This window comes from Periplaneta americana, chromosome 11, assembly GCF_040183065.1.
Source record: "Periplaneta americana isolate PAMFEO1 chromosome 11, P.americana_PAMFEO1_priV1, whole genome shotgun sequence".
Taxonomy (NCBI): domain Eukaryota; kingdom Metazoa; phylum Arthropoda; class Insecta; order Blattodea; family Blattidae; genus Periplaneta; species Periplaneta americana.
In genome coordinates, this window is record NC_091127.1 from 110768661 (window position 1) to 110795222 (window position 26562).

The 26562-nt window shown below is 34.8% G+C and overlaps 1 protein-coding gene across 4 annotated transcripts in view; it reads right to left on the reverse strand.

Annotated features, from left to right (window-relative positions):
* LOC138709244 (exportin-4-like) overlaps positions 1 to 26562 on the reverse strand; it is a 117445-nt gene that overhangs the window by 90016 nt on the left and 867 nt on the right. For all 4 annotated transcript variants that reach the window (XM_069839884.1, XM_069839883.1, XM_069839885.1 and 1 more), the window contains exons 2-7: positions 19246 to 19351; positions 18720 to 18892; positions 14229 to 14336; positions 10467 to 10583; positions 8993 to 9149; positions 1023 to 1147 (exon numbers count right to left, since the gene is read on the reverse strand). In XM_069839884.1, coding sequence (XP_069695985.1) covers positions 1023 to 1147; positions 8993 to 9149; positions 10467 to 10583; positions 14229 to 14336; positions 18720 to 18892; positions 19246 to 19351 — 786 coding nt within the window. The remainder of the gene's footprint in view (positions 1 to 1022; positions 1148 to 8992; positions 9150 to 10466; positions 10584 to 14228; positions 14337 to 18719; positions 18893 to 19245; positions 19352 to 26562) is intronic.

Here is a 26562-nt window from a genome sequence, read left to right on the forward strand (position 1 = left end):
GAATTATGTTGAGAAATAAAGATTATGTCAGAGTATTCCTAGTTTAATTCTGTCAGGCTATGAACTTTTCAAACAACCCTCGTAAAATTTAGTTTTACTTTTATTCCAAAAAACATAAAATATGCAAATATATGCACTATGAGAATCTACACATGAAAACAAAACATTAAACTTGCTCTGATTTCAGTTTCCATATATTATAAAAACAAACTAAATATGCATTTGCATATACATCCAATGGCTCACCATCGCCATCATCATCATAATGATTGTTGCTGTTTATATAATCAAAAGTCTATCACTTTAAAATGGCGTGGAGTTGCCATTGTTATTAATACAATCATACAACGTGTGTTTGGCTTGGCTTTTCAAGGGCTAGGTCCAGATTGGATCCTTATACTTAGGCATACTTTACTCCATTTAGCCCATTATTTGTCCTATAATTATATGCCATGACTGTCTATGTTCTACAGGTGGCCTGGGTGACATTCGTGAATGCAATGCTGACAGGTGGGACAACCTCCCTCAGCCCCCTTAAAGAGCCAGGTCTCATCCACAGACGAGTAGCCTGATAAGCCCCACTGACCCGGAGCCTCAAGCTCTTCCTAAATTGGCATCATGCAACAGATGCTGACAGGTCGGCCATTCTGCCTCAGCCCCTGACAGAGCCAGTTCTGCCTGCACAAGAGTTGTCTGATAAGCCCCAGAGGCCCAAAGGCCTATGTCTTTCCTATATGAAGCTTTGGAATCTAACCCCCAAGACTTCACCACAGTCTATTTTTACTATTGCAGATGATAGATGGTATGTTAGTGGAATTACAGAGAAAAACATTCATCATGACTGCCCAGTGTCGAACCCAGGCCACCTACCTGGAAGACCAGCGCACTAGCATTCACAGAAGTGGCATACTATGTGTCTTTTAAATACAGTTTGTCGTTATTATGCACTTGATAACTAAGAACCAATAAATCATAATTCAATGAACAGGCAGAGGCAATACAATTATCATTATTTTACTTACAGTAAAGAAGAGATTGACCACGTTAGGATCCAGAATAACTTCCTTCCAGTGCGTTCCCAGCCGCAACGCGGGGCTCTGATCTGACTCGTACACAGCTTCAAACACCCCAATCAGCCGTTTGGGCAGTGCAAGTTTAGTCAAGGATCATTAAAAATTCATTCTTCAAACTCAAAAATACAAAATGATAACTACCAGAGAAGGTTAATACAGTTCAATTTAATTGTTTACAGCCCATTCACTGCTTTTTCAGCTTCAAGTAAGGGTATGAACAAGGTGCGTGAAACATGGAAGGGGGTTCTGTACTAGGAGGTTCGTTCCATAAAAGAGCACAGTAGTAAACAGAGCAGGTGGCGTTGCGACGTGCAGTCTCGTGATACTCAGTGAGTCAGTGCACACAGTCGAAGTGGGTGCAACATGTGGCATCCATGGAAGAACCGTCAAGTGAAATAGTTGTAAATAATAGTAACGAGTGCCAATCAAATGCATCCCCCATAGGTAGGGGAAAACCTGTTCAGAAGCAAGCTGTGCATATTATTCAAAATGTTTTCACATATTTTAAAAATGCTGGAAACCAATCACCACTAACAGAGACAGTTAATGCGACAGAAGTACCATTATCGACAGTGAAAAGAATAATTTCACTAGACTTGTCAGGCTTCGAAACCCTGACAAAGAAATACCAGGTATTAAAAAACTGTCCAAAATAGATGATTTCGATCGTGATTTGATTTCGTTAACCGTGTACCAACTTAATGAACAACAGACAGCGCCTACCATTGATAACATTCTTTCTGCAGTGAGGACGAAAACAAACAACATGGGATATAAATTTCTGTATGCCAGGACAACACTACATAAAATTCTACAATCTATGGGTATTACATTCAAGGCACAGAACAGACGAATACCTGCAATGGAATCCCGAAAAATACAAATATGGCATTCCCAGTACCTAAATAAAATTGACTATTATGGACAGAAAGAGTATCAAGATCTGTACTTAGATGAGACATGATAATACGATACGCATACTGGTATAGTTTGTCGATGGACTGATGGTACTAATTCTACCGAAAAGGGGGAAAGACTTTTGATTTTGCACATTGGAAGAAGGAAAGGATTCGAATGTATTATTTGTAATGGAATTGTTAATTCAATGTCCTGTAGACATATCTGAACCCATACATACATAAATAATTGTAACATTATTGCCATAAACATGTTTGAATTAGGTGTGATATATCTGTTAATATCTAATAATGAAGGACGCTCACAATAATTATTTAAATTGACTTGATACATTTTACAACAATAATCCTACACTAGTATTTAACGATACTGATTCCTGTGGCAAGTACACCAACAATAATGTACTATGTAATTTGAACATATTTCAGTTAAATATATGTAGCATTAATATGAATTTCTCTGAATTATGTGTACTATTGCAAAGATATACCTGTATCTGTTTGTTATTGTGTTGAATTGTTGGTAACAACCTATGGCTATAAAACAATCCATTTCGGGAACACACTGCACGACATCTGGCAACTCTGCAAACTCTCTTGGTTACAGGCTGGCATGTGCCATGTGCCTCCTGGAGTATACAAAACAGGAGGAAGGAGAGGTGCAAACTCCTTCCCCTTCTGTCTTAACCAGCTGAAAAGGCAGTGAATGAACTGTATATTCTAATAGAACACCAATATAGCAACTCGCGTAATTCCCCTCCTCTTTTTTCCACAAAATTCGGAGGCAAAAAAAATCAAAGGGGAGAATTATGTGCTGAAAATAAAATATCGGTAATAAAATGATCATAAATAATATCAAACAATCAATCTAAGTAATTACTGTTTTTCTTGGTTCTGCTGCATGTCAGCTCTCATACTGGCAGCCTGACTTTGGCTAACCTTGAATGATGATGATAATCTTTGTGCGTAAAATATTAACATATTATGTAAAAAAAATAAACGTAATATATGTATTTTGCGTCGACCTGGATGGCGCAGTCAGTATAGTGCTGGCCTTCTGTGTCCAAGGTTGCGGGTCCGATCCCGGCTCTAGATTTACTGGCATGTAAAAGAACTCCTGCAGGACAAAATTCCAACACACTAGCAACACTGATAATTATAACCTCGGCAGCTGTGAAAGTAATTAAATAAAACATAAATTAAATTTTTTATGTATTTTGCACTCCACTAATTGTATCAGACAGTAAATCTAGATCATCTTTCTTGTCATCAGATGAATCATCAGCATTTTTCAGTATAGAAGAAATCAATAACGACATTGGGTTTTCCAAGCATATTTTTACGATATTTGAATTCTTCACGAAAGATGCTCTTGAATGGAAAAGGGGTGTCCATATGTTTAATGTAAGAGGGAGAAATTATGATAGGACATTAAAATTGTGAAAAATATATCTTAAAATCTATAATGGAAATGTAATAATTAAGTACAATTTATTAAGATTCAATAAAAATGGTCACCTTATAAACATCAAACAAAGATTAGACCTGATCAGATTTAATTACATTATACTAAAATGGAGCGGCATGTGGATTGAGCTTCAGTTCAATAGACCCATTGTCTCTATCATCTTCACATAAAATAGAGTTAGCCCCAAAAAATTTAAATCAGTTTCAGAAGTTAACTCAAAATCTCGATGCTTTCATAACGGATTTATGTTATTAAATAACCGATTCCTTTTGAGGTTTATGAATTACATTCTTAGACTGCAATGCCACACAGTCTCTTCTTCTCGTCAACAAAGCCTATATTCGAGATTTCCATTATACTGTAATCTCACTGCGTGAACATATTTTCTCACAGTATAGTGCTCTGTCAGTAGTCCCAATACTATCCTTAAATCAGTTCTTTTTATGACTAAAACTGCTTAGTGAAGCACTTATGGGCAGTCTTTCAGTGTCCTCTAACTATGCCTCAGATCCACACAAGATGTCCAAACATACAAGAGCACTGTCTCCACACATTATTTCATTACAGAGTACACCAGAGTACTTGAAAATCCACAGAACGTTTCTAGTCCAATAAGAATATATATATATATATATATATATATATATATATATATATATATATATATATATATATATATATATATATATTATTTTTGTGCATGTTCATAATTTCTACCATATTTTGTTAATTGAGGTGATTAGAAGCAAAGGGTTGTGACATTTCTAAAAAAAAAAATGATTTAAGTGCATCCAGAATAAACTAAAGCATTTAAATTTTCAGTTGTAAAGGGATATATCTTTTAATCATATCACAAATTAACATTTAAAATTACAACTTTACGGAATTTACGAAAATTTAGTAACTTTTAATCACATATTCTCGAAAGTAACTTAAGTGCACTTATATTCCTTTGCTTCTGACCACCTCAATTTAGGAATATTGCATGCACTAAACAAACAACATGTGACGCCTGAGGGAACCATGTTCCACTACCATGTAGTCGTTGGGAATTTAATGCAAAAACATAAATGAACGAGCAACAAAATGATATCTGTGTATGTACATTAACAGGTAATGTATTCAGAGGAAACTGTGACAAATAATAATATAACATTTGTTCATTTTCCAAAAAATTCTTGCCTAATTTTATTAGAGGAATTTAATAACATGCTGTTATGGATTTCATCCTCTCCTGTAGCAGAATTGTGTAGCTCTGATATTGCCAAGTTTATTTCTTCAGTTGTAAAAGCATTATCTGTTGTATCATTATGATAAAAAATGAGTTGAATTGCTAGCTATTGATGCTGCTCTTCAGTGTGTTACTCAAATTTCTGAAAAATCTATTTGTATACTTACTGACTCCAAGGGGGCTATATTTAATGTAATTAAATATGTACCAACATATAGAATTATTCCAATTCAGAAACAACTAAGTAAACTAAAAGAACTCCAAAAGGAAATAACATTTCAATGGATACCTAGTCATTGTGGTATACCCGGAAACGAGAAAGTCTATAATATTGCAAAACAGGCAACATATTTGCAACCAAGACCTCTTCAAGTGATATCTCTATCCAATGCTTTTGCTTCAGTAAAGTCTCATTTTACAAACCTATGGCTCTGTTCTGACAAAGGAAAATTTTACAGTCTGTACAAAAGAAACCAAATGACCTGGAAATGTACAAAAACTTGCCCAGACATGTTCAAACGTTTTTAACAAGAGCCAGAACAGGTCACATTGTCACTCAATTGTACCTACACCGATTTCACATTTCTGATAATCCTACTTGCCTTTGGTGTAATAATCATGATGAAGATCTGGAACACATTCTTCTATACTGTCCATCCATAAACCACAAAAGAAGTAAATTAAAATCATCAGTACCAGTTGCAGAAGACACAGCCCTGCAGTATATATTGACTACACCCCAACTCTGGCTACTAGCAACAGGCATCTATAATGAACACTGATCAAAATACCCCTTATTTCTCGTGAAAAACAACAACTGAATAGACTACGGTGGACTATAGTGGACTTTATGTTGTCCGCAAGCAGCTGGATACATTAGGAAGATTGGCTGCAAAAGGATATCTGTCGGATACAGGGGGGAGAGCCATTAATCCTTCCCATTGAAGGCTTTATGGAACCAACCTGGACAAATACCCAATGTCCCATCCCTACCTTCCCGTGGTGCAGCTGTTAGTAAGCATAATTTTACGAGCTGAACTAAAGGGAGGGGCTACTCATCAATTAGCACTGGTCAGCTTGATGAGTTAATGACTGAATTTGGTATAATTTTCCTCTGTTCAATACCTAATTCCCTCTTTACCCTTTCCTATCCAGTCCTCTGACTGAACTCTTACTTTCTTCGACCCCGACGACATTAGAGCATTCGAGGCCTAAGGGTTCATTTCACTTTCCTTCCTCCTCTTTCTACTTTTCTGTTCCTAGTGCTGACCTGCTATGGCACTAAAATCGTCCTCCAGTGGCTTAAGGAGGGAAAGCTGGTGATCAACAAGATCTCCCAGCTAGGTCCAATGGACCCATCGACCAACAGCAGGTGTGGTCCTCCAGACATTCTGGGGGTTATGTGTGGATGAAGTAGCCACCAAAACGTTAAAATATGGTGTTCACTTAAATCGGCTACAACTTGCCATTTTCAATCTGTGCTTCAGTGGCTGACAATGATAACATCTTTGAAAAATATTGAAGTGCAAGAGGTCAAATGACTTTATTGTCAAATGCCTGCCATTAGAAAACAACAACAACAAAATTAGGAAGATTGATTTTGATTCATTTTCTAAGTTCTAGTGGTAATCAACAGAAACTAATTAGAATGTCAATTGTTTAGGTGAGATAAATTATGTTCTATATACAATAAAACTGAACTACTTATTACTGTATAGCAAATTATGTTGCACATGCAGAGGCTAACAGATTTATCAACTACCACTGCATCAACCAGCAAGAAAATCTGTGCTAAATTTCCCGGTTTTGATAACGTCGTGAAACTTATCAATCTTCTTAATGTATCCAACTGTTTGCTGACAACATGAAGTCCACTATAGTCCACCGTAGTCTATTCAGTTGTTGTTTTTCACGAGAAATAAGGGGTATTTTGATTGGTGTTCATTATAGATGCCTGTTGCTAGTAGCCAGAGTTGGGGTGTAGTCAATATATACTGCAGGGCTGTGTTTTCTGCAACTGGTACTGATGATTTTAATTTACTTCTTTTGTGGTTTATGGATGGACAGTATAGAAGAATGTGTTCTAGATCTTCATCATGATTATTACACCAAAGGCAAGTAGGATTATCAGAAATGTGAAATCGGTATAGGTACAACTGTGTGACAATGTGACCTGTTCTGGCTCTTGTTAAAAATGTTTGAACATGTCTGGGCAAGTTTTTGTACATTTCCAGGTCATTTGGTTTCTTTTGTACAGACTGTAAAATTTTCCTTTGTCAGAACAGAGCCACTGTTGATCCATAGGTTTGTAAAATGAGACTTTACAGAAGCAAAAGCATTGGATAGAGATATCACTTGAAGAGGTCTTGGTTGCAAATATGTTGCCTGTTTTGCAGTATTATCGACTTTCTCGTTTCCAGGTATACCACAATGACTAGGTATCCATTGAAATGTTATTTCCTTTTGGAGTTCTTTTAGTTTACTTAGTTGTTTCTGAATTGGAATAATTCTATGTGCATATAGATTTGGTACATATTTAATTATATCAGTAAGTATGCAAACAGATTTTTTCAGAAATTTGAAATTTATCAAACACTTTAATTTGAGCAAGTTTGAATCACAACATTTTGAAAATTTCTTACAAACGACACAGATGCTAATTATTTAATTATTGAGATGATCTCCTTTTCTCACATGCATTGGTTAAGCAATGCAAAAGCTCTCATGAGGATTTTTGAGTGCACTGTACTCATTTTTTGAGTGCACTGAACTCATCGATTGATATTACATAATGGGTATTGTGGCTTGCATCCAGTGATGTCATCATGAGTAGAAATTTTCTGTTCTACACTATTCCAGAGACTTTGAAATGTGAAACATTTAAAGAAGTAACAATCACTGTCAACTGGAATTACACTGGAATCGACAATTTGTGGCTAATCAGGTGCAATATAGCATGTTGGAGAGATGTCGTAAATGCACTGCAGAACTAGGCCAAAGTTTGAGCATGTATAATGAATTGATTGACAATGAGCAATAATGTTTTAAATACTTACAAATAAACACGTTGTTAAAATTTACCAGGACAATCTAACTTATCATAGTGCTTCATTCATTAGCATTTTTAAAACAAAGAAGGAACTGTCAAATATCAACTGGTACTAATATTCCTAGGCACTCATACGCAGAGTTGCCTATTTCTGTAAGGGAAGTGCAGAAGATAACGCAACCTCCTAGAGGATAAAATTTCAAACCTGATCTTCCATTGAAATCTCCTTGAAACATTTATAATCCCAATTCAGACTATACTTATCCCTTCCTCTTTTCACCCTGTACAGAAATAAATTCCAATAGAACACCTTTACAGTCAAACACTGAAGCCATTATGTTTCGTGATGGCAACATTTACTTGGACTTTTCTGATTTGTTAGGTGACTTAGCATGGTGCCATCAGAAGTCGAATGTTTGCTTTCTGGAGTGTAGTGTGACACCAATATTTCATCTCTAATAACAATTCTGTCTCTTTCATAATGCTCCAAAGAAGTTAATGCTGTACCCATTTCAGACAAATCATGTGATAATGGAGATATTCACTCACAGTTCTGTGAATTAACGAATGAGAAAATGCAATTCATTGATTGTGAACTATCTGTTACCTCGGATTAGATTTTTGCTAGAGCTTCTCTCTGACAAAAGATATGTTCATCCGTCCATCACCATAAACATTTATTCCTCTATTACTAAACATTAGGCACCATCTTCGCACATTGACTTCGTGTATTATTCCCTCTCCATAAACTGCAACAAGTTCCCAATGAATTTCAATTGGTTGAACATTTTTGTGCATTCAGAAAGAGAATAACAGACCACACATCACAAGTGACGGAGTTATAATTTTCTTTTTCTACATGAAAGACAAGTGTTCTGCATTTGAAAATAAAAAAAAGTGAGGGTGAAACACATCAGCCAATGGTAGACACTCCAATGAGGCCGGTGAATGTGAACACTGTGTGACCAATATGTGCAAGCAAGCATTGCTTACTGGACAACAACAACAACATAACAACAACAACAACAACAACAACAATAATAATAATAATAATAATAATAATAATAATAATAATAATAATAATAATAATAATAATAATAATAATAATAATAAAGACTGGAAGAAAAGAAAGAAAAAAGAAAAGGAAGAGAGAGGAAAAAAAATAAACAAAAACAAACAATGAAAGAAGTAGCAGTAAAAAGTCCTTTCTAGATCAGCACTAAAATCAGATAATTTTATTATGTTAAAGGATATAATTGGCAGAGATGAATCCCCAGCTCAAGACACCTTCTGCAATCGACAATAAATGCTTCAGAAGTGCCAATACTTCATCAGAATAAGGCGGATTCATATTTGACAGCTCACCCAATGCTTGGACACAGAACTGGAAAATGCGCTTCAGATCTGTCACCTTAAAATAGAGGTCATTACTTTACTATAATAACAATAGTAACAACAATAACAATATCAACAATAATAATAATAATAATAATAATAATAATAATAATAATAATAATACAGAGCATTCATTTACGTAATGTAGATCGGGTGGGCACTGCACGATCGGCATGAAGACCATGCACGATCGGCACGAAGACCATGCAATACACGGCAAACAGTCTCCTGCATGCTCAGCAGTCCAGTTCAGTCTCTCTGCAGTAGTGGTTGTATTGACGTTAGATTGCGTGTTATTCTTCTGATTGTGTTAGTAAAGTGTTTAGATTTAGATTTAGGAGTAGTCTTTTGCTGCTATTGCTATGTGGAACGATAACATTAGGAAATTTTCTTGCAAATTGTCTTTTTACCTTTTTGCAATCACTCTTTTTCAGTAAATCTCTACAATGAAAATCCTTTTGCTCTAATGTAAATGTAAATTTCTGTAGTGCCATGTAAGCAAGCTAATCTAAATACTTCACTAACATTATCAGAAGAATAACACGCAATATGGCGTCAGTACAATCATCACCATCACCATCACCATCACCATCATCATCCAAACAAGTATAAGGCCCAAGGTCCGTTACGGTCTCAGTAAGTCATTCTCAGTCAACATTTTTTTTTTTTGGATGGCCTAAAAATCTCTTCCCTTGGAAACGGTATTGAAGCATGGCTTTTGAAAGTCTATTCCGATTCATTCATTCAACCACTTCTAAATATAAACATTTCACTAATACAATCAGAAGAATAACATGATTCTAACTTCAACAAAACCACTCCTACAGAAAGACTGTCAGTGTGTGGGAGACTGTCTGCTGTGTTTGCATGGCCTTCATGCCAGTCTTGTGCCACCCTGCCGACCTATATTATGTAAGAAAATACTCTGTAATAATAATAATAATAATAATAATAATAATAATAATAATAATAATAATAATAATAATAATAATAATAATAATCTCATTTCTACCACTATGATCTTAGAAAAAGAAAAATGAAATTTCTACCATCTATTTCAGTGGTAAAACAACATACATTTCTAATGAGTTCATGGAAAATAAGATAGCCTTTCGAAACTTTAATCCATCATCATCATGGAAACGAAATTTAGTTTTAGACATCTTTTCACTAAAATGTTACTGTTCTGAATTCAAATTATGAATAGTGCCTTAGTAACAATGATTGTAAATTTCATGTCTACATGAACTTCATATCACCCAATTAACGAAGTAGAAATCATATAAAATTGTTAGGTCAGTCCACATATTAAATTCAGTATAAAACACTGTACCTCAAACTGTTTCTTCGCTTTAAAATGTGTTTCCCAGGTGAGGCCAACATCTGAAGACTTGACAGTTGTTGCATATTCTTGCATCAAAGCAGAAATTATATTGCAGCCAAGGATTTGCTGTAAGTTGATAAAATTATATAACTATGAATATACACTCTACAACTAACAAGTCTACAGGAAAAAAAAAATTTAAATCATAAAAAATTTGTAGTGAAATTTCATGTTACCAAAATTTGGACAGTGTCTTTACAAATAAATAAAGTAAACTAATATTATTCTGAACACTGTTATTCCTTTTCCAAAACAAGAACAATCTGACCTTGAGAAAGTTCACTGCACCTATCACTGACCATTTCATGCAACAATGCCACTGAGTGCCAGGAATAAAATTGCTGTTTCAAATGTTCGAACAAAATATTGACCTTCGATACCCCACACAATATTAGACATTATAATACTAATTTTACAAATGTACCTGAAAGGAAAAAAAAAGATCAACAATTTTTATTTAAGTGAATGTCAAATATTTCCACGTGTTTTATTCACAGCACTCTTATAATAAACCAGAAAATCTTTCCGAAAATGTAATACATGTGGCATATTGTGCGTGTTAGTGCATGCTTGTGTGTGTGTTTTTATTTCAAGTACTAAAAATGATTATGTATTATATAACATAAGCTTGTTTATATGTTTTCAGTTTTATTAAGCAATTCACATATTTATATAGATGTCTGTTACGATTTGAAAAGCACAAAATGGATAATATTTATATTGTAACGATAAAGGAACAAATTCATGATGTTCCTTGTTTTGTATAGTATAAGTAAGATATATGTTTTCAGCAGGACAGTACACAGTGTACTGTCTTGATCCTGTGGACATATACAAAAATATTCTTCTTTCCCCTGTACTTTTACAGTTCACTCTTGCTGTATATTTCACGTTTATTAGAATTAAATGAATGTCACAGAGTAATCACTTATAAGTGAGAGATATATTAAATAATAAGAAAAAATGTAGTTCTAAAAGAGGGAGAAAAGCAACACTGCACTGTTAAGAAGAAGTAAAGATTCAACTTTTTCCATTGTTGTTAATTAATAAAGAATTCACTTGGAAGATTTGTTCTATCTTCATTTTCAGGTGAAAAAAATGCGAAGGGTATTCTACTCACTGGGGGGCCGTTAATGAGGAAAAATGTTGTTTTATACAGACACTCGAGAAAATAATTTTCCGTATATAGCCTATACATACTAGGTTCAAAAAGTTCCCGGAATTTGCTAGCATCATAGAAACAACGTACCTTAAACACTATTCTACAGCATTTCCTTCAAAATAGTTGCCTTCCGCAACAACACACTTTTGCCAACGCGTGTAGAGTTCCTGGAAGCAGGCCTGGAAGCCATTTTGTGAAACCCGTCTTAGTGCTCTCGTCGCGTTTGCGATAACCTCTTCAGCATTGAATCTCCGTCCTTTCAGATGACTTTTCAGACGGGGAAACAGAAAGTAATCAGGTGGTGAGAGATCAGGAGAGTATGGTGGGTGATCCAAAGCAGTTATGTTGTGCCTGGCAAGAAAATTCTTTATAATAATTGCGCGATGAGCAGGTGCATTGTCATGCATAAGGAACCAGTTGTTTTCTACCCACTTTTCTGGACGTTTCCTTCTCACTGCGTCCCAGAGGCGACGGAGGGTTTCTACGTACAATTCTTTCGTTACAGTACGACCTTCTGGAATGAACTCATGGTGCATGAGACCCTGAGAGTCGAAGAAAACTTCCAACATAACTTTGCTTTAAGTGTGCTTAAATGCGACAGGCTCATGTTAGTAGATTTACTGGCATGAAAAAGAACTCCTGCGGGACAAAATTCCGGCATATCCGGCGATGCTGATATAACCTCTGCAGTTGCGAGCGTCGTTAAATAAAACATAACATTTAAAATAACTTTGCCTTTGGAAGTGTCCCTAGGAAATTTTTGCTTCCGAGGAGATGTTTTCGATTTCCACTCAGATGACTGTCGTTTAGGGACTGGGTCGTACAAGTAGCACCAGTTTCATTTTGTTTAAGAAATCACCATCTTCATCAGCCATACTGATCATGTCCCCAGCAAAACACAGAACTTGATGTTTGTACTTTGCTCTGTGGACATAATTACAAAATGCGACGAACAAACGAAACACTATGATAAACAATTGCTTACAACTCAAAACCAATAATTGCCATTATCAACAAACTTTAAGGAAATGACATCATGAATGTTACCAACAAAACAAATGTATAATATCCCTTCTTATATATTAATACGAAAAATGGTAGTAAAATTCCGAGAACTTTTTGAACCTAGTAGTACTTCTAAAAAATATGAAGTAAAAAGAGTCAAGATTTAATTTGTAAAACCTGTTCCTTAACTTGTAAAACTTGTTCAGTACATAATAGGCACAGTGTTCTGAATCAATAAAGTACAAATCAGCAGATGCTCTAGCATTTATGCTACCCCAAATTCACATAACTATGCAAAAAATAGCAAGTAGTTCATATGACTACAGAGAACTGCTTTTTTTGTTTTACATCTGTCACAAATGTCTCAATGTAAAAAAAAAATACTGTAGGTCTGAAAGAAAAAAAAGTTTCATATAAAGACTCCACTTTATAGTCACTGAAAAAAAGTAGATCACATATATAAAAAGAGAACAAATTTCTCCTGGTCAGGGCAAATATTGTTGCAGCTTGGTTAAAATTTATCTGTACTGTGTACCAAATTAAAATTTGTGGTCATATACAACAGACATTTTATTTACACGAGACCAAGGTAGATAAAAGCCACACTAAAGTAGGGCAAACTCGGCTAATTTCGTGACCTGGCTAATTTCCTGATATTTTTATTTAAATTTATCACGAATTTATACCAGAGACAAATGTAATTCTGATGGTATAGTATAAATGGCAGAAGATGTATTATAAGTTAATAATATACAGTCAACTCCAGAAAATTCACGGTAACTTAATTAATGTATGAACTTCCGCGAAATATAAAAAATCGCGAATTATCTGCAAGATTTTTTATTATCATATATTAGCCGTTGAGAGCAGAAGTGGTGTAAGTCAAAAATGAGTAATGAGGGTTAAAGTAAACATTCTGTAAAATACAGCGCAAAACAGCAATTAATATTGAATGTATTTAAACTATTAGTAGTCAGTGGATAGCACGAAGGACATATTAACTGCTACTTTGCGCTATATTTTACAGAGTTTTTACTTTAAACCTCATTACCCAATTTTGACTTACACCGCTTCTGCTCTGAACGGCTCATATAATGCAGTAAAAGTTACTCTGACAGGTGTAATTACAAAATACATGTCAAAATCAAGTGCAAAATGAGAAACAATGCAAAACAGTACTGGAGTGGAATAGATGATAGAATCTTAAAAAAAAGAAACACAAGCTTTACAAAATGTCTTAAGACACTTTAATTTAACAAAAATAATGCACTCTTTTTTTTGTTTTGTTTCTTAAATGATTGTTCTTTTTTTACGATTTTAGATCGCAAAATTTCTTAAGAGGGAGAGAGAGTAAAAACGGAAATGACAACATTACTTTGCCTCCACCCCAAAAAAAGAATTGCGAATTAACCACATGCAAATTATCGGGAGTTGACTATATTCTACTAGGTATCAATGTACAAAATTACGTAATATAACTGAAATTTCAACTCTGTCGTAAAAAAATCATGAAAGTAGACGTATGATCTTAGCCTGTATCTTACCCTTTGTGGGTCCCCACTTAGAATGAGATGCTCAACTTCTGTCAATATCTGACCACGATGTGTTCCAAAATCTTCCACACTGCCACGTTTTACCATTATGGCAATTACCTGAAATAGTCCAAATGACATTCTGATATAGTCTTAAAATTGAAGATACACTATACAAGACACATCACAAATGGAAATCATGTTCTTGCATCGCAACAGTCATGTTCAAATTGTACTCATAGTTATGTACAGTAATCAATTCATGTAACTACAACAAAGCACACAACTGTTAACTTAAAAATGTAATGGGAATTTAAATGGAAAATTGATGTCAAGAATGTCAAACCTGAAGACTTCCAAAACTGAACAAATCAGAATTGAACTGATATGAGAAATAATTAAAAAATTACTTGTGATTTTTTCACAGAGATTGAAATTTATAATCATCATTGTCATTGTCGACATAACCAATCGTCGTCGTCATCATCATCATTATTGTCTTCGTCGTCCTCATCATCATCATCATCATCATCATCATCATCATCATCGCTGCTCCTGCCCCACCACCATCATAGACATCATTGTCGTAGTCATCATCATCATTATAGTGCCAAAATACTACAAAATGCTTAGATTGATTTCTTAAGGATCTTATAAGATTCGTGATAAAGACAGTGACTTCAGAGGTTTCTCCCCATAATGTAGATAATTTTCCTACTCACATCATGCTTCTGATCACATTATCAATCAAATAATTAGAACAAAAACATAAAAAATAATGAAATAATTTAACTACTTTTCTTCACCATGCTTGTTTCCAAACAATGACCTCAACACTTGAAAATATCACTAGGCTAACACATTCACTGCCGAAATCGAAATATGTTGTTGATTTCTACTCTTAAAATTTTCAGCACTGACTTATGTCGAATCAGCACATTTACCTTTTCAATTGCTTATTGTTTCTACTTGGAGTAGTATGTGTATCTGGACTTTGTCTACTAATAAAATGCTTAGAACCCCAAGAAAAAATAAATGCCATAAATTTTTTCTGTCAACCTTCTTTCCAACTCTGCAGACTTTGCTATAAACAAACTTATTCAAACCAGCCAGAGCCCATCTTCCTCTTTTTTTTAACTGAGTTATTTTTTTAATTGGGTTATTTAACAAATGCTGTGTCAATTACTAGGTTATTTAGTGTCGATGGAATTGTGATAGTGACATAGTATTTGGCGAGATGAGACCAAGGATTTGCTTTGTAGTTGGGGAGAACCTCGGAAAAAAACCCAACCGGATAATTAGTCCAAGTGAGAATCGAATTCATACTTGAACACAGCTCCAGATCAGCAGGCTACTGCCTGAGCTACATCAGTGGCTTCCCGACTTATCTTCAGTCTAGCTGTGATTTAGTTCGTGGGAAGCTGTGATTTCATTCCTGAGTATAAAGTCATGTTGGAAAAAAAAGTTTTGTTGGCGAAAATGCAAATTATCGAGGAAATGGATAAAGAAATTGCAGATGAAAGAGATAGTGAAGATAATGGTTCCTGATTCTAGTCCACCACCAACACTGACATGGGAGCTGAAGAAACATTAGGCAGTATAGAGGACCAAGACTTCTCAGAAAGAGATTAACCACTTACAATACCACCTTTTGTAACTGCACCTGATGTACAGTATATAGTTCGAGACCTGACGGATGTCATGAAGCACTTGGAATATTTTTTCACTCCTGAACTAATTCAGCATGTTGTGCACAAAATAAATTTGTATGCGCATCAACATAGACGCAGTGAACAGTGGCGACCTGTAACTGAAATGAAAAAAATTCTGGGCCTAATAATTTTGACTGGCTTCATTAGGAAACCGAAATTAGAATTGTTCTGGTCTACAAAAAACATAAGCTATTCACAATCTTTATTTTTCCACAATCATATAACAGGATTCAAACAATACAGAGTTCCCTCTATTTCAACGACAACACTGCTGTACACAGTACAGAAGACACTCACCTATACAAAATTCTACTGTTCTTGAGTTTCTCACTCAAAAATTCAAATTGAACTATTATCCTGAAAAAGAAGTGTCACTGGATGAAAATATATTGGCACTGAGATTTCGATTTCATGTGTATAAATTCAGCAAAATTACGAAGTATGATATATTGATTCATATGGTGTATGAAAGTGTGTCAGATTATATTAATTGTAATATAAAGATAGGCCTACATGATTGTAAATGTGGTACCTCAGCAAAAACAGTGGATCACCTACTTGAACAATATAAAGATAAAGCGTACCATAACCACCAAGACTTATTTTAAGATAGTGTCCAGCTTCCTTAATCCCTACTTGAAAAAGAGATTTGTGTTTGTGGAATTTGTGGATCTATTCACTCTAACCAAGGCCTGTCAAAGCCCTTTGTTGAAATGTCGAAAGAACTGAAGCAAGGGGAGCACATTTTTAAGAATGTACTCCTGCTTGCTTTCAGGACATAAGTATAATAAGAGATAAAAATAACATCAACACAGACATGGAAATTCTACACATCCAACCAAAAAGCCAGAAACTAAACACACTAGAACAATACGAAATATACAGACACACAAAAACACATCCAAATGAAATTCTCAACACATAACTGAATTTCAGAACACACACTCTCTTTGACTCCACATTACACTACACAAACACACAAGACACACAAGAAAGGGGATGAGGAAAATATTAAAAGCAAGTCTCCAGGTCCTGTTACTGTTGTCACTTGCACGCACAAGTCACGTATACTTTAAAGTCTCTAATCCCTTCTCACACCCCTTTTTTTTTTGAGACAATACACAGTACGTTTTTCCCGCTCTCTGAAAGAAAGTAGAGACAAGTCCTTCTGAAATAAGTTGTTTTAAGTTTGCTCCAATCACTTCAGTAGAAGTAGACAGATCTTTTTCCACCATCTTTTTCCGCCTGTCAGAGAGAACTCTCTGACAGGCGGCTCACTATGACAGTTGACAACTTAAAAAAGCATCTTGTTGTGACATGTAACCAAGGAAAGTGAGTTTGGGATAGTTTATTAAGTATTTGTCTATTTGAATAATAAATGCCTATTTCACAGCCCATTTTTACTATTTTTAATGCCTATATGCATGCCTATTTTAACTAAAATAAATGCCTAAACATCCGAGCTCTAATGATTACTATGATTTTTTACAGTCATTAAAACTTTAAATGCTCGCCCTGAAAAATTGGAAGAAATGGCATATTACATTTTGCCTTGGAACCACAGACTTCGAGAATATCTGAGTGATGTGATTGAGAGGCTCATTCATACAGATGACAATACACAGTCCTCAGATTCTTATTTCCTGCAAAGTACAGTTGCACCATCACCAAGAAGAGTCCCAATAAACGATCCTGAGTACAGACTTGATGGCAAAACGAAACAGCACTTCAGCTCATTCACATTCTGCTACAAAAATTGACAAACTTCCAACAAGATGATAAAGAGTGTGCATAAGAAACAACATCAAGAGGGAAGCCCTGTTTATGTGCTCACGGCATGGTATTCCTTTTCATCCAGGTGACTGCTACACACATTATCATATTCTCGAAGTCTACTGTATATAATGTCAAAATTTCATTTTATTTCATTTAAAATTGTAAAAATTACAGCTGTTTACCTGAACTACTGTGTAAAAGCACGTTGCAGTTAAAAACCTCTGGTTTCTATAAAGGCTAGGGATTTAAATGTCCAGCAGTGAATGTGTTATATAGTAAAAATAAATTAGTAATATATACTAGAGTCGATGGTATTTCGGAAGGCGGTCGTCTGCTAGAGTTAGAGCCGAGAGAGACAGAGCGAGGGAGCATACAGCATTGCCATATCGTAGTACACGTGCACATGCAGTACAAATAAGGCTGAAGAGAATTTAATTTCTCAAAAGATAATAATGACTTCTTACTTTATTACTGTACGCATGACACCAAACAAATCCTGTTTCCTTCACTAACAATTCTTTGCACAGTTCGCAAATCCATACGACATGCTTCTGCAGTCATTTCTTGCGCGTTGACAACATTGCAGCCAACACCATAATGGCTGGCAGTGTTCTGCTCGTGAACATTTTTAAAATAATTAGACACTTTAGATATTATTTCCCGCGTCTGCCTGTGCAGTACTCGTCTTTTTACACTCTCTCAATCCATTTATTTACCTTACACACATAGTATATGTTAGTTTTACTTATTCAATGTATTGAAACATTCACACGTGAACAAACTCGGTAAGCACTTATTACTGACTGATTCCAATTGGTTCTACAATACATACTTATGATGTCACATGTCAGAAATGTTATGGCACATATAGCAGCTGACCGCCTTCCAAACTGCTGTCGACTCTAAGGCATTAAAATGCCTAAATTTGAAACATATCTTAATACTTCGTGAAAGTTAAAGGGACTTTTGACTTCAAAGAAACACTAAAAAATAAAAATCGCATTCTTCAATATACCTGCAATATTCTCTCTCTAACAAATGGCTGCAGCTGTTTCTGTATGATGTACTGTAGTAGGTATTGTCGAAGAGAAACAAGATCTGCTTCTTGCAGAAATGACCACTCTCTTATAAGCGCATCCTTCAGCAACCCTGCAGCCTCAAACTGAACATATGGCACTGTGCTGGTTTCTGCAGTATGAAAAATATATATTATGCTCACACGCTAAGAAATACAAATAACTTAGATCATCTAGAACACTATGTGTTCTTTGTATATTTGAACAGATATTATGTTTATAGGCAAATTATTAAATTCAAATATAAATGTTTAATTATTATAGAGTAAGCAATTTTAAAATAAAGAGTAAGACACTCAGTATAAGCATGCTATATCAAATTGAATAAACTAGTTACAATTTTTTTTAATAACATATATAGTGTTTTTAATAAATCCTTCCAGTAATAATAACAACTTATTTTCTTAATTCATACGCATTCAAATAAATAAAATATAAAGTGCTTTTAAAAAGCATTAAAATTACCTAGAATATGTCTACATAATGCATATGGAGTTTTTGTTTTGCGAAAATTCAAAAACATTACTTCTGCTGAGTGACGCTGATCACTGGTCACTACTGATGGTGGTGCCTAGAAAGAAGAGAGAAATATTTCATTGTCACTAATTTTAAGACGAAGCACGAAATTGGTTGAGATAAATACAATGACGTTTGTAGTGATAGTGCACAAGCAATGGTGGTCAGAAAAATTGAGGCTATAAGACGAATCCTGAATATACCTCCACCAATCACTAGAAGACTTTGCAAGCTACATACAGAAACCTTTGCAAAAAAGAAAGTTAGCACTCCTAAAAATGTACTTAACAATACTTAACAGTACAAATTATTAATTTTGTCAAATCTTGGCCACTTCAATCCATGCTATTTAAAATTTTGTACGACATAATAGATAGTCAGCACAAAGTGCTTCTGCTACTTAAGGAAGTGAGGTGCCACCTAGGGATACAAAGCTTGTGAGACTGTTCAAGCTTTGTATTGTATTGTATTGTATTGTATTTATTAACATTCCATGGTATTCATACATGCTTACAGCTAGAATATGGAACAAGATAAAATCTTAATTTATAGTCACAGTCTAGATGAAATATATACAGAAGAGATTTACAATATAGTCTACTAGTACAACACAAAGTTTTAGTATCAATTTCATGAAGTGTTATTGAATGTCATGAATTCACCTACAGAATAGAAGGCGTGAGAAATTAGGTACTTCTTTAATTTGGCCCTAAATAATTTTATGTTTTGAGTTTCATTTTTTATATCGATAGGGAGGCTATTAAAAATTTTTACTGCCATATAACGCACTCCTTTTGATAGCAAGATAGACTTGCCGATGGAGTATGAAAGTCATTTTTTTGACGTGTATTTATGCTATGAACTGTTGAATTAGTTACAAAGTTTTCACGATTACATACGAGGAAGGTTATTAATGAAAAGATATATTGACATGCCATGGGCATTATTTGTAGTTTTTTTTAAATAGTCCTACACGATTCCCTAGATTTGGCACCTACTATTATTCTAATTACTCTTTTTTGTAATAGAAATATATTGTTACTATCTGTGGAATTTCCCCAGAATATTATTCCAAAACTCATTACCGAGTGGAAATATGCAAAGTATATTGTTTTTAAGGTATTGATATTTACTATCTTTTGCATAGACCTAATAGCAAAACAAGCTGAATTTAGTTTGGGGGTAATTTCTTTAATATGATTTTTCCAATTTAACACATTGTCGATTTTTAAGCCAAGAAATTTGGTTGTTGTTGTTAATAATAGGGATCTATTATTAATTATTGCGCTAGAAATTTGCGACGTTGAATTTGGACATGATTTAAATTGAATTATGTTAGTTTTGTTACAATTTAATACTAATTTATTGACTGAGAACCAGTCACATATTTTGAAGAGAATTTCCTCTGTTGAAGATTGGAATGTGTTGGGGTTATTGGCTGTAATTACTATACTTGTGTCATCTGCAAATAATATGGGATGACCTACATCTTTTATTAGGGGGGCAAGATCATTTACATAAACACTAGAAAAAGTAAGGGACCTAATATTGATCCTTGAGGAATTCCATTATTAATAGTTCCCCATGTCGATGCAGATTTCATAGTTGTATTGATTTCAACTTTCTGTTGAAGGGAACTGCTGATATTTTTCACTTCAGAGAATTCAGGATAAAAAATTTGAAGATTTGAACTCAAAGTAGTATCAGTTACAAATTCATCCTGGCTAATGAAACTAGTCTAGAACTGAATAACATTAATATCTCCCTCTAAGGGAAGAATGTCACCATTTTAAACATGTTTGATAAAATTTTGTCATTAAAACATAAGATAGAATTCTGTATTCCTTCTGCAGATGAGAAAAACTTTTGCTGCTTTCTTACTGTCAACGAATTTCTAACTGAAACAAATCCTTTTGACCGAAGGTTTTAAACAGCATTTTACAGCAGAATTTCTTATCAGAATATTGCTTTGTAAATGCAATTTTTCAGGTACGAATCCCCTTTATAACTATGCTCAAGCCAGTCTATTTCAGAGTAACTGATTATGAAAGTTCAGTTGACTTAATTTCTGATTCTAATTTAAAACAGAGGATCAAAAACCTTCTTTTGAATTATTTTTAATGCAGTCTATGGGGAAATGCTAGACGAGCAATACGAGTTACCTTTTCTTCTTTTTGTGACGACCTATTTATGTCAAACAGGAATTTTGCAATAAAACACTTGCTGGCACACCTGACATGAGGATCCATTTGTTATCATAATTCTCGACATTAAAAAACTTTGTGGCAGTAAACACCAAAGGCATCAATCATTTGAGATTGAGATAATTTGTGATTTGTAGGTTTCACTGTGATTGTCTAAAATGTAAAATATTTTCCTATCCTGTTTAATGTCATGTCATAGTAAATCTTGAACAATTTATGCAATAAATTTAATATTGTAACGTTTTGCAAATGATAACTGCATACATTCCGTATATAGCCTAGTTATTTCCTCAAAGGGAAAGTGTTCAGCTGAACTACAGGATGCAAAATATTTCTATTTAAGTTACTGAATATCTATGATTCCTTTGAGATCTCAATTTTATATTCGATATACTTTCTGATATATACAATATTCAAATATTAAGGCTTAAATAGTCCTTAGTTACTTACAAATTGCTTTTAGAGAACCAGGAGATACATTGCCACCCTCACATAAGCCTACCATCAGTCCCTATCCTGATCAACATTAATACAGTCCCTACCATCATATCCCACCTCCCTCAAATCCATTTTAATATTATTCTTCCATCTACATTTTGACCCCCTAAAGGTCTTTTTCCCTCTGGCCTCCCAACTAACATTCTATAGGCATTTCTGAATTCATCCATACATACTACATGCCCTGCCCATCTCAAATGTCTGGATTTAATGTTCCTTATAATGTTAGGTGAAGAATACAATGTGTGCAGTTCTACATTGTGTAACTTCCTCCATTCTCCTGCCACTTCATCCTTCTTAGCCCCAAATATATTTTCCTAAGCACCTTGTTCTCAAACATCCTAGTCTCTGTTCCTAACTCAAAGTGAGATTACGAAGTTTTCACAATCATACAGAACAACCAGTAATATACAATAACTGTTTTATAAATTCTAATTTTCAGTTTTTTTTAGAGCAAACTGGATCACAAAAGCTTCTCAACCGAGTAATAACAGGCATTTCCCACACTTATTCTGCGTTTAATTTCCTCTCGAGTGTCATTTATATTTGTTATTGTTGTTTCAAGATATTTGAACTTTTCCATCTCTTTAAAGGATAAATTTCCAATTTTTATATTTCCACTTCATACTATGTTCTGGTCACGAGACATAGCTATATACCTTGTTTTTTTCGGGGTTTACTTTCAAACCTATCTTATTACTTGCTTCAAGTAAAATTCCCGTGTTTTCCCTAATAGTTTGTGGATTTTCTCCTAACATATTCACGTCATCTGCATACACAAGCAGCTGATGTAACCCGTTGATGTAACCCGTTCAATTTCAAATCCTCTCTGTTATTTGCACTTTCTTAATAGCATATTCTAGAGCAAAGTTAAAAAGTAAAGGTGATAGTGCATCTGCTTACTTTAGCCCACAGTGAATTAGGAAAGCATCAGATAGAAACTGGCCTATACGGACTCTGCTGTACATTTCACTGAGACATATTTTAATTAATCAAACTAGTTTCTTGTCCTACAACAGTTCTACAATGTTTTTTAAGTTTTAAAATGTATTTGTACTTTTTTTTTCGGGGGAAGAGGAGGGGGAATCGAAATAAGTTTCAAAATGATGAGTCTGTAAATTTGAAACGTTGACTTCCTCATACTATCTACTTACAACACCATATAAATGCTTAATCAAATTCTGAACGAAACACTTTTATTTCATTGAACATATCTTAATTGTAGCCTAAGAAAATGAAGTTTTTGTACAGTATGCTGTTATATTATGAAATGTCCAAATTTTTTCATATTTTTAAATGAGCGTAAATGAGACTTTTTTTTTTCAGACATATTGGTGGTAGGCCTACCAATTAACTTAGTGGTAGTGACTAGAGAAAAAAAAAAAGATATGATAATTTGCATTAGATCGCTTCACATGTAGTTGCAGTGTCATCATAGTCTTCGTCATTGTCGTCGTCGTCGTCATCATCATCATCAGCAGCAGCAGCAGCAACATCGTCGTCATTGCCATCAACATGATCCAGCAATTCTAACAATACAGTACCGGTAGCTTTTCTTTACCATACTGGTCAATCTTCGATATTTCCTCACACTACGCACAGGATTGACGTCTGATTTGCTTTTCGTTATGGGTTAGATGGGTTAAATGAGGGGATAGCTAAGTGATATGAGGCCAATGTATGTGACAAGGTTTCAAGTACCTACCTTTTCCCATATGTAGTGTGGGGAGATATGGAAGTTTCATAGTGTACCGAGAGTTAATTTTGCTTCTCAAGCTTTTTTATCATTAAAAGAAATGTTTCACTTCTTAGTTGTCCTTAGACTAGGCTTAGTGTCGAATATCCCTTGACTAGAGCATTCAAGCAAACCTGAGTTAACGCACACTGAATTTCATGTTCCCAGTATAAATATGACTGAATACTTTATAGAGCAGTATCATTCAAATTTGACAACCACATATACTATGTGCATGTCATGTATAAGAATAAATCCGCAATATTCAGAAATAGTGCCAATCTTTAGTTCAGAGGTCATAGGTAATTAATAATTATTATTGTATGTATGTATGTATGTATGTATGTATTTATTCACACAGCAGTGGGTATATACCCGGTGGCAGTGGTAACTAATTACACTCAATAATGACAATAATAAACTTATTAATTAAAAATACAATTAATAATAATACTAATGATTAATACTAACGATAATTAATAATAATAATAATAATAACAACAACAACAGGGAATATACTACATTAAATGAAACGATCACTTAAAATAACATTTGAAGTAAATCTAATTTGTATCTTAAAACTAAGATCGAACTAAAACCCACGAGTATGATATGTTCATGTCTGCACAAGTACCTTTCAAATTACACTCATTTCGCTGTCAACTCACTCACTGCAATGGAACTACGACACATTTCATTGATTCTATCCTGATTTCACTAACACTTCAAAAACATTTCACTGTTCAAATACTATGCACTGCCACTATAAACTATAAACTATAAAGCTTCACTGACAGGAACACATTTCACTTACACAGCACACTTCACTGACACGACATACTTCTTCACTGATACAACACACTTCACTGACACAACATAATTCTTCACTGATACAACACTTCAATAACAACATATCATTTACACCCTTTAAATACTGTGTATAATTACCGTCTATTAGTAAGGTCCTTAAGCCTATTTTTTAAATACATTTTTGGTTGTTGGTAAAGCCTTTAGTAAGTCTGCAGGTAAAGCATTCCAGTCCCTGATAGTACGATTGAGAAAAGAAAACTTTCCAGTGTCCGTCCTCTGCCTTCTTTCCCTCAATTTATATGAGTGGTCGTTCCTTGAAGAGTAATTTGGCGGCTGCAACCTATTTTTTATTTCTCTCCAGGCAGGCTCACCTCTGTATGTTTTGAACAGTGCGCATAATCGAATTCGCGTTCTCCTGTCCGTGAGTGTGTCCCATTTTAATGGTGAATTCTTCCGACAACACTTAAGAGCCCGTTTTTTAATCTTTTCCAGTGTCTTAATATGTTCTAATCTGTAAGGATCCCAACATGCAGCACCATATTCCATTACTGGACGTACTAGTGATTTATATGCAATCTCTTTGGATTTATCAGAACCTTTTCTTAGTACCCTCATCACAAAGTATAACGCTCTCCATACTTTTCCTGCTGTGTCTGTAACGTGTTCCCCCCAGCCGAGATCGCTGCTAAATGTTATTCCGAGGTACTTACATTTGTTAAATTCCGGAATGGTTTCACCCCCTAACGTATACGATGCGACTATTTTATTTCTTTTCCTTGTAAAGCTGATGGCTTTGCTCTTTAGAGAATTTATTTTCATTTTGTTGGCTATTGCCCAATCATTTATTCTATTGAGGTCACTCTGGAGAAGAGTAGTATCTTCACGGCTTTTTATTTCCCTATATACCATACAATCATCCGCGAATAAGCGAACCCTAGACAAGATATTAACTGGCAGATCATTTACAAAAGCCAAGAATAGAAGAGGCCCCAAGACACTCCCCTGCAGGACCCCGGAAGTTAATTTCAATTGGGTTCGATAATTCCTCCCCTACACGTACTCTCTGGGTGCGACAAGTTAAAAATTCCTTGATCCACTCTGAAGTCAATCCCCATTGATTGTAGTTTAACCAACAATATATCGTGTGGGACTACATCGAATGCGCGTGAAAAGTCAATAATCACTGCATCTACTTGGCTATTGGAATCTATTCCGTCTTCTAAATCCTGACATACTGTTACTAATTGACTCTCACATGAATAGCCCCCCTGAAATCCATGCTGACAGTTATGTAACCAATTTGCGTCATCCCAATGCTGCCTTAGATAAGCTGAAATCAAGTGTTCCATCTGTTTGCAAACCACAGAGGTAAGGCTGACCGGTCTGTAATTTTTTGTATCTGAGCGAGACCCTGACTTATAAATTGGCACCACTATTGCATCTTTCCAATCTCGCGGGACAGTACCATTGTTAATTGATATTTAAAAAATACGCACTAGATAGGGAATCATGGCTTCCCCTCCCAATTTTAGTATGTCTCCGGCGATACCATCAGGTCCTACTGATTTATGAGTTTTCAATTTAGAGATCCTTCTCCTTATGTCCTTAGGCTTGATAGAAAACTGACCCATATTTTCCACAGAAGCTAAGTGTGGTACTATTGTCCTTATCCCAAAAACAGTGGCATAATAGGAATTTAATTTTTCTGCTTTTTCGCTGTCCTGTACGATAAATTGATTGCGGTCATTTTTTAGGGGGAGGCTCGAATAGTTTTCCTTGCGTCGTCTCTTCACATATTTATAAAATTCCCCCCACCCGTTTTGTTGACCTTTGAAAAGTTTATTTAGGTAATTTTCCTGCGCTATCTTCTTCGCTAAGCGGTTAGGTTTGTTTCTGTGAATAGATAATTGGGCATGTGTTTCTAGAAATGTATTACTTTTGGCCCCTCTTCTCAAGTTTCACCATGGTACAGAGATTGTCCAGTCTCGAAAAGCAATATCAAGTATCAGTAGCTAACCT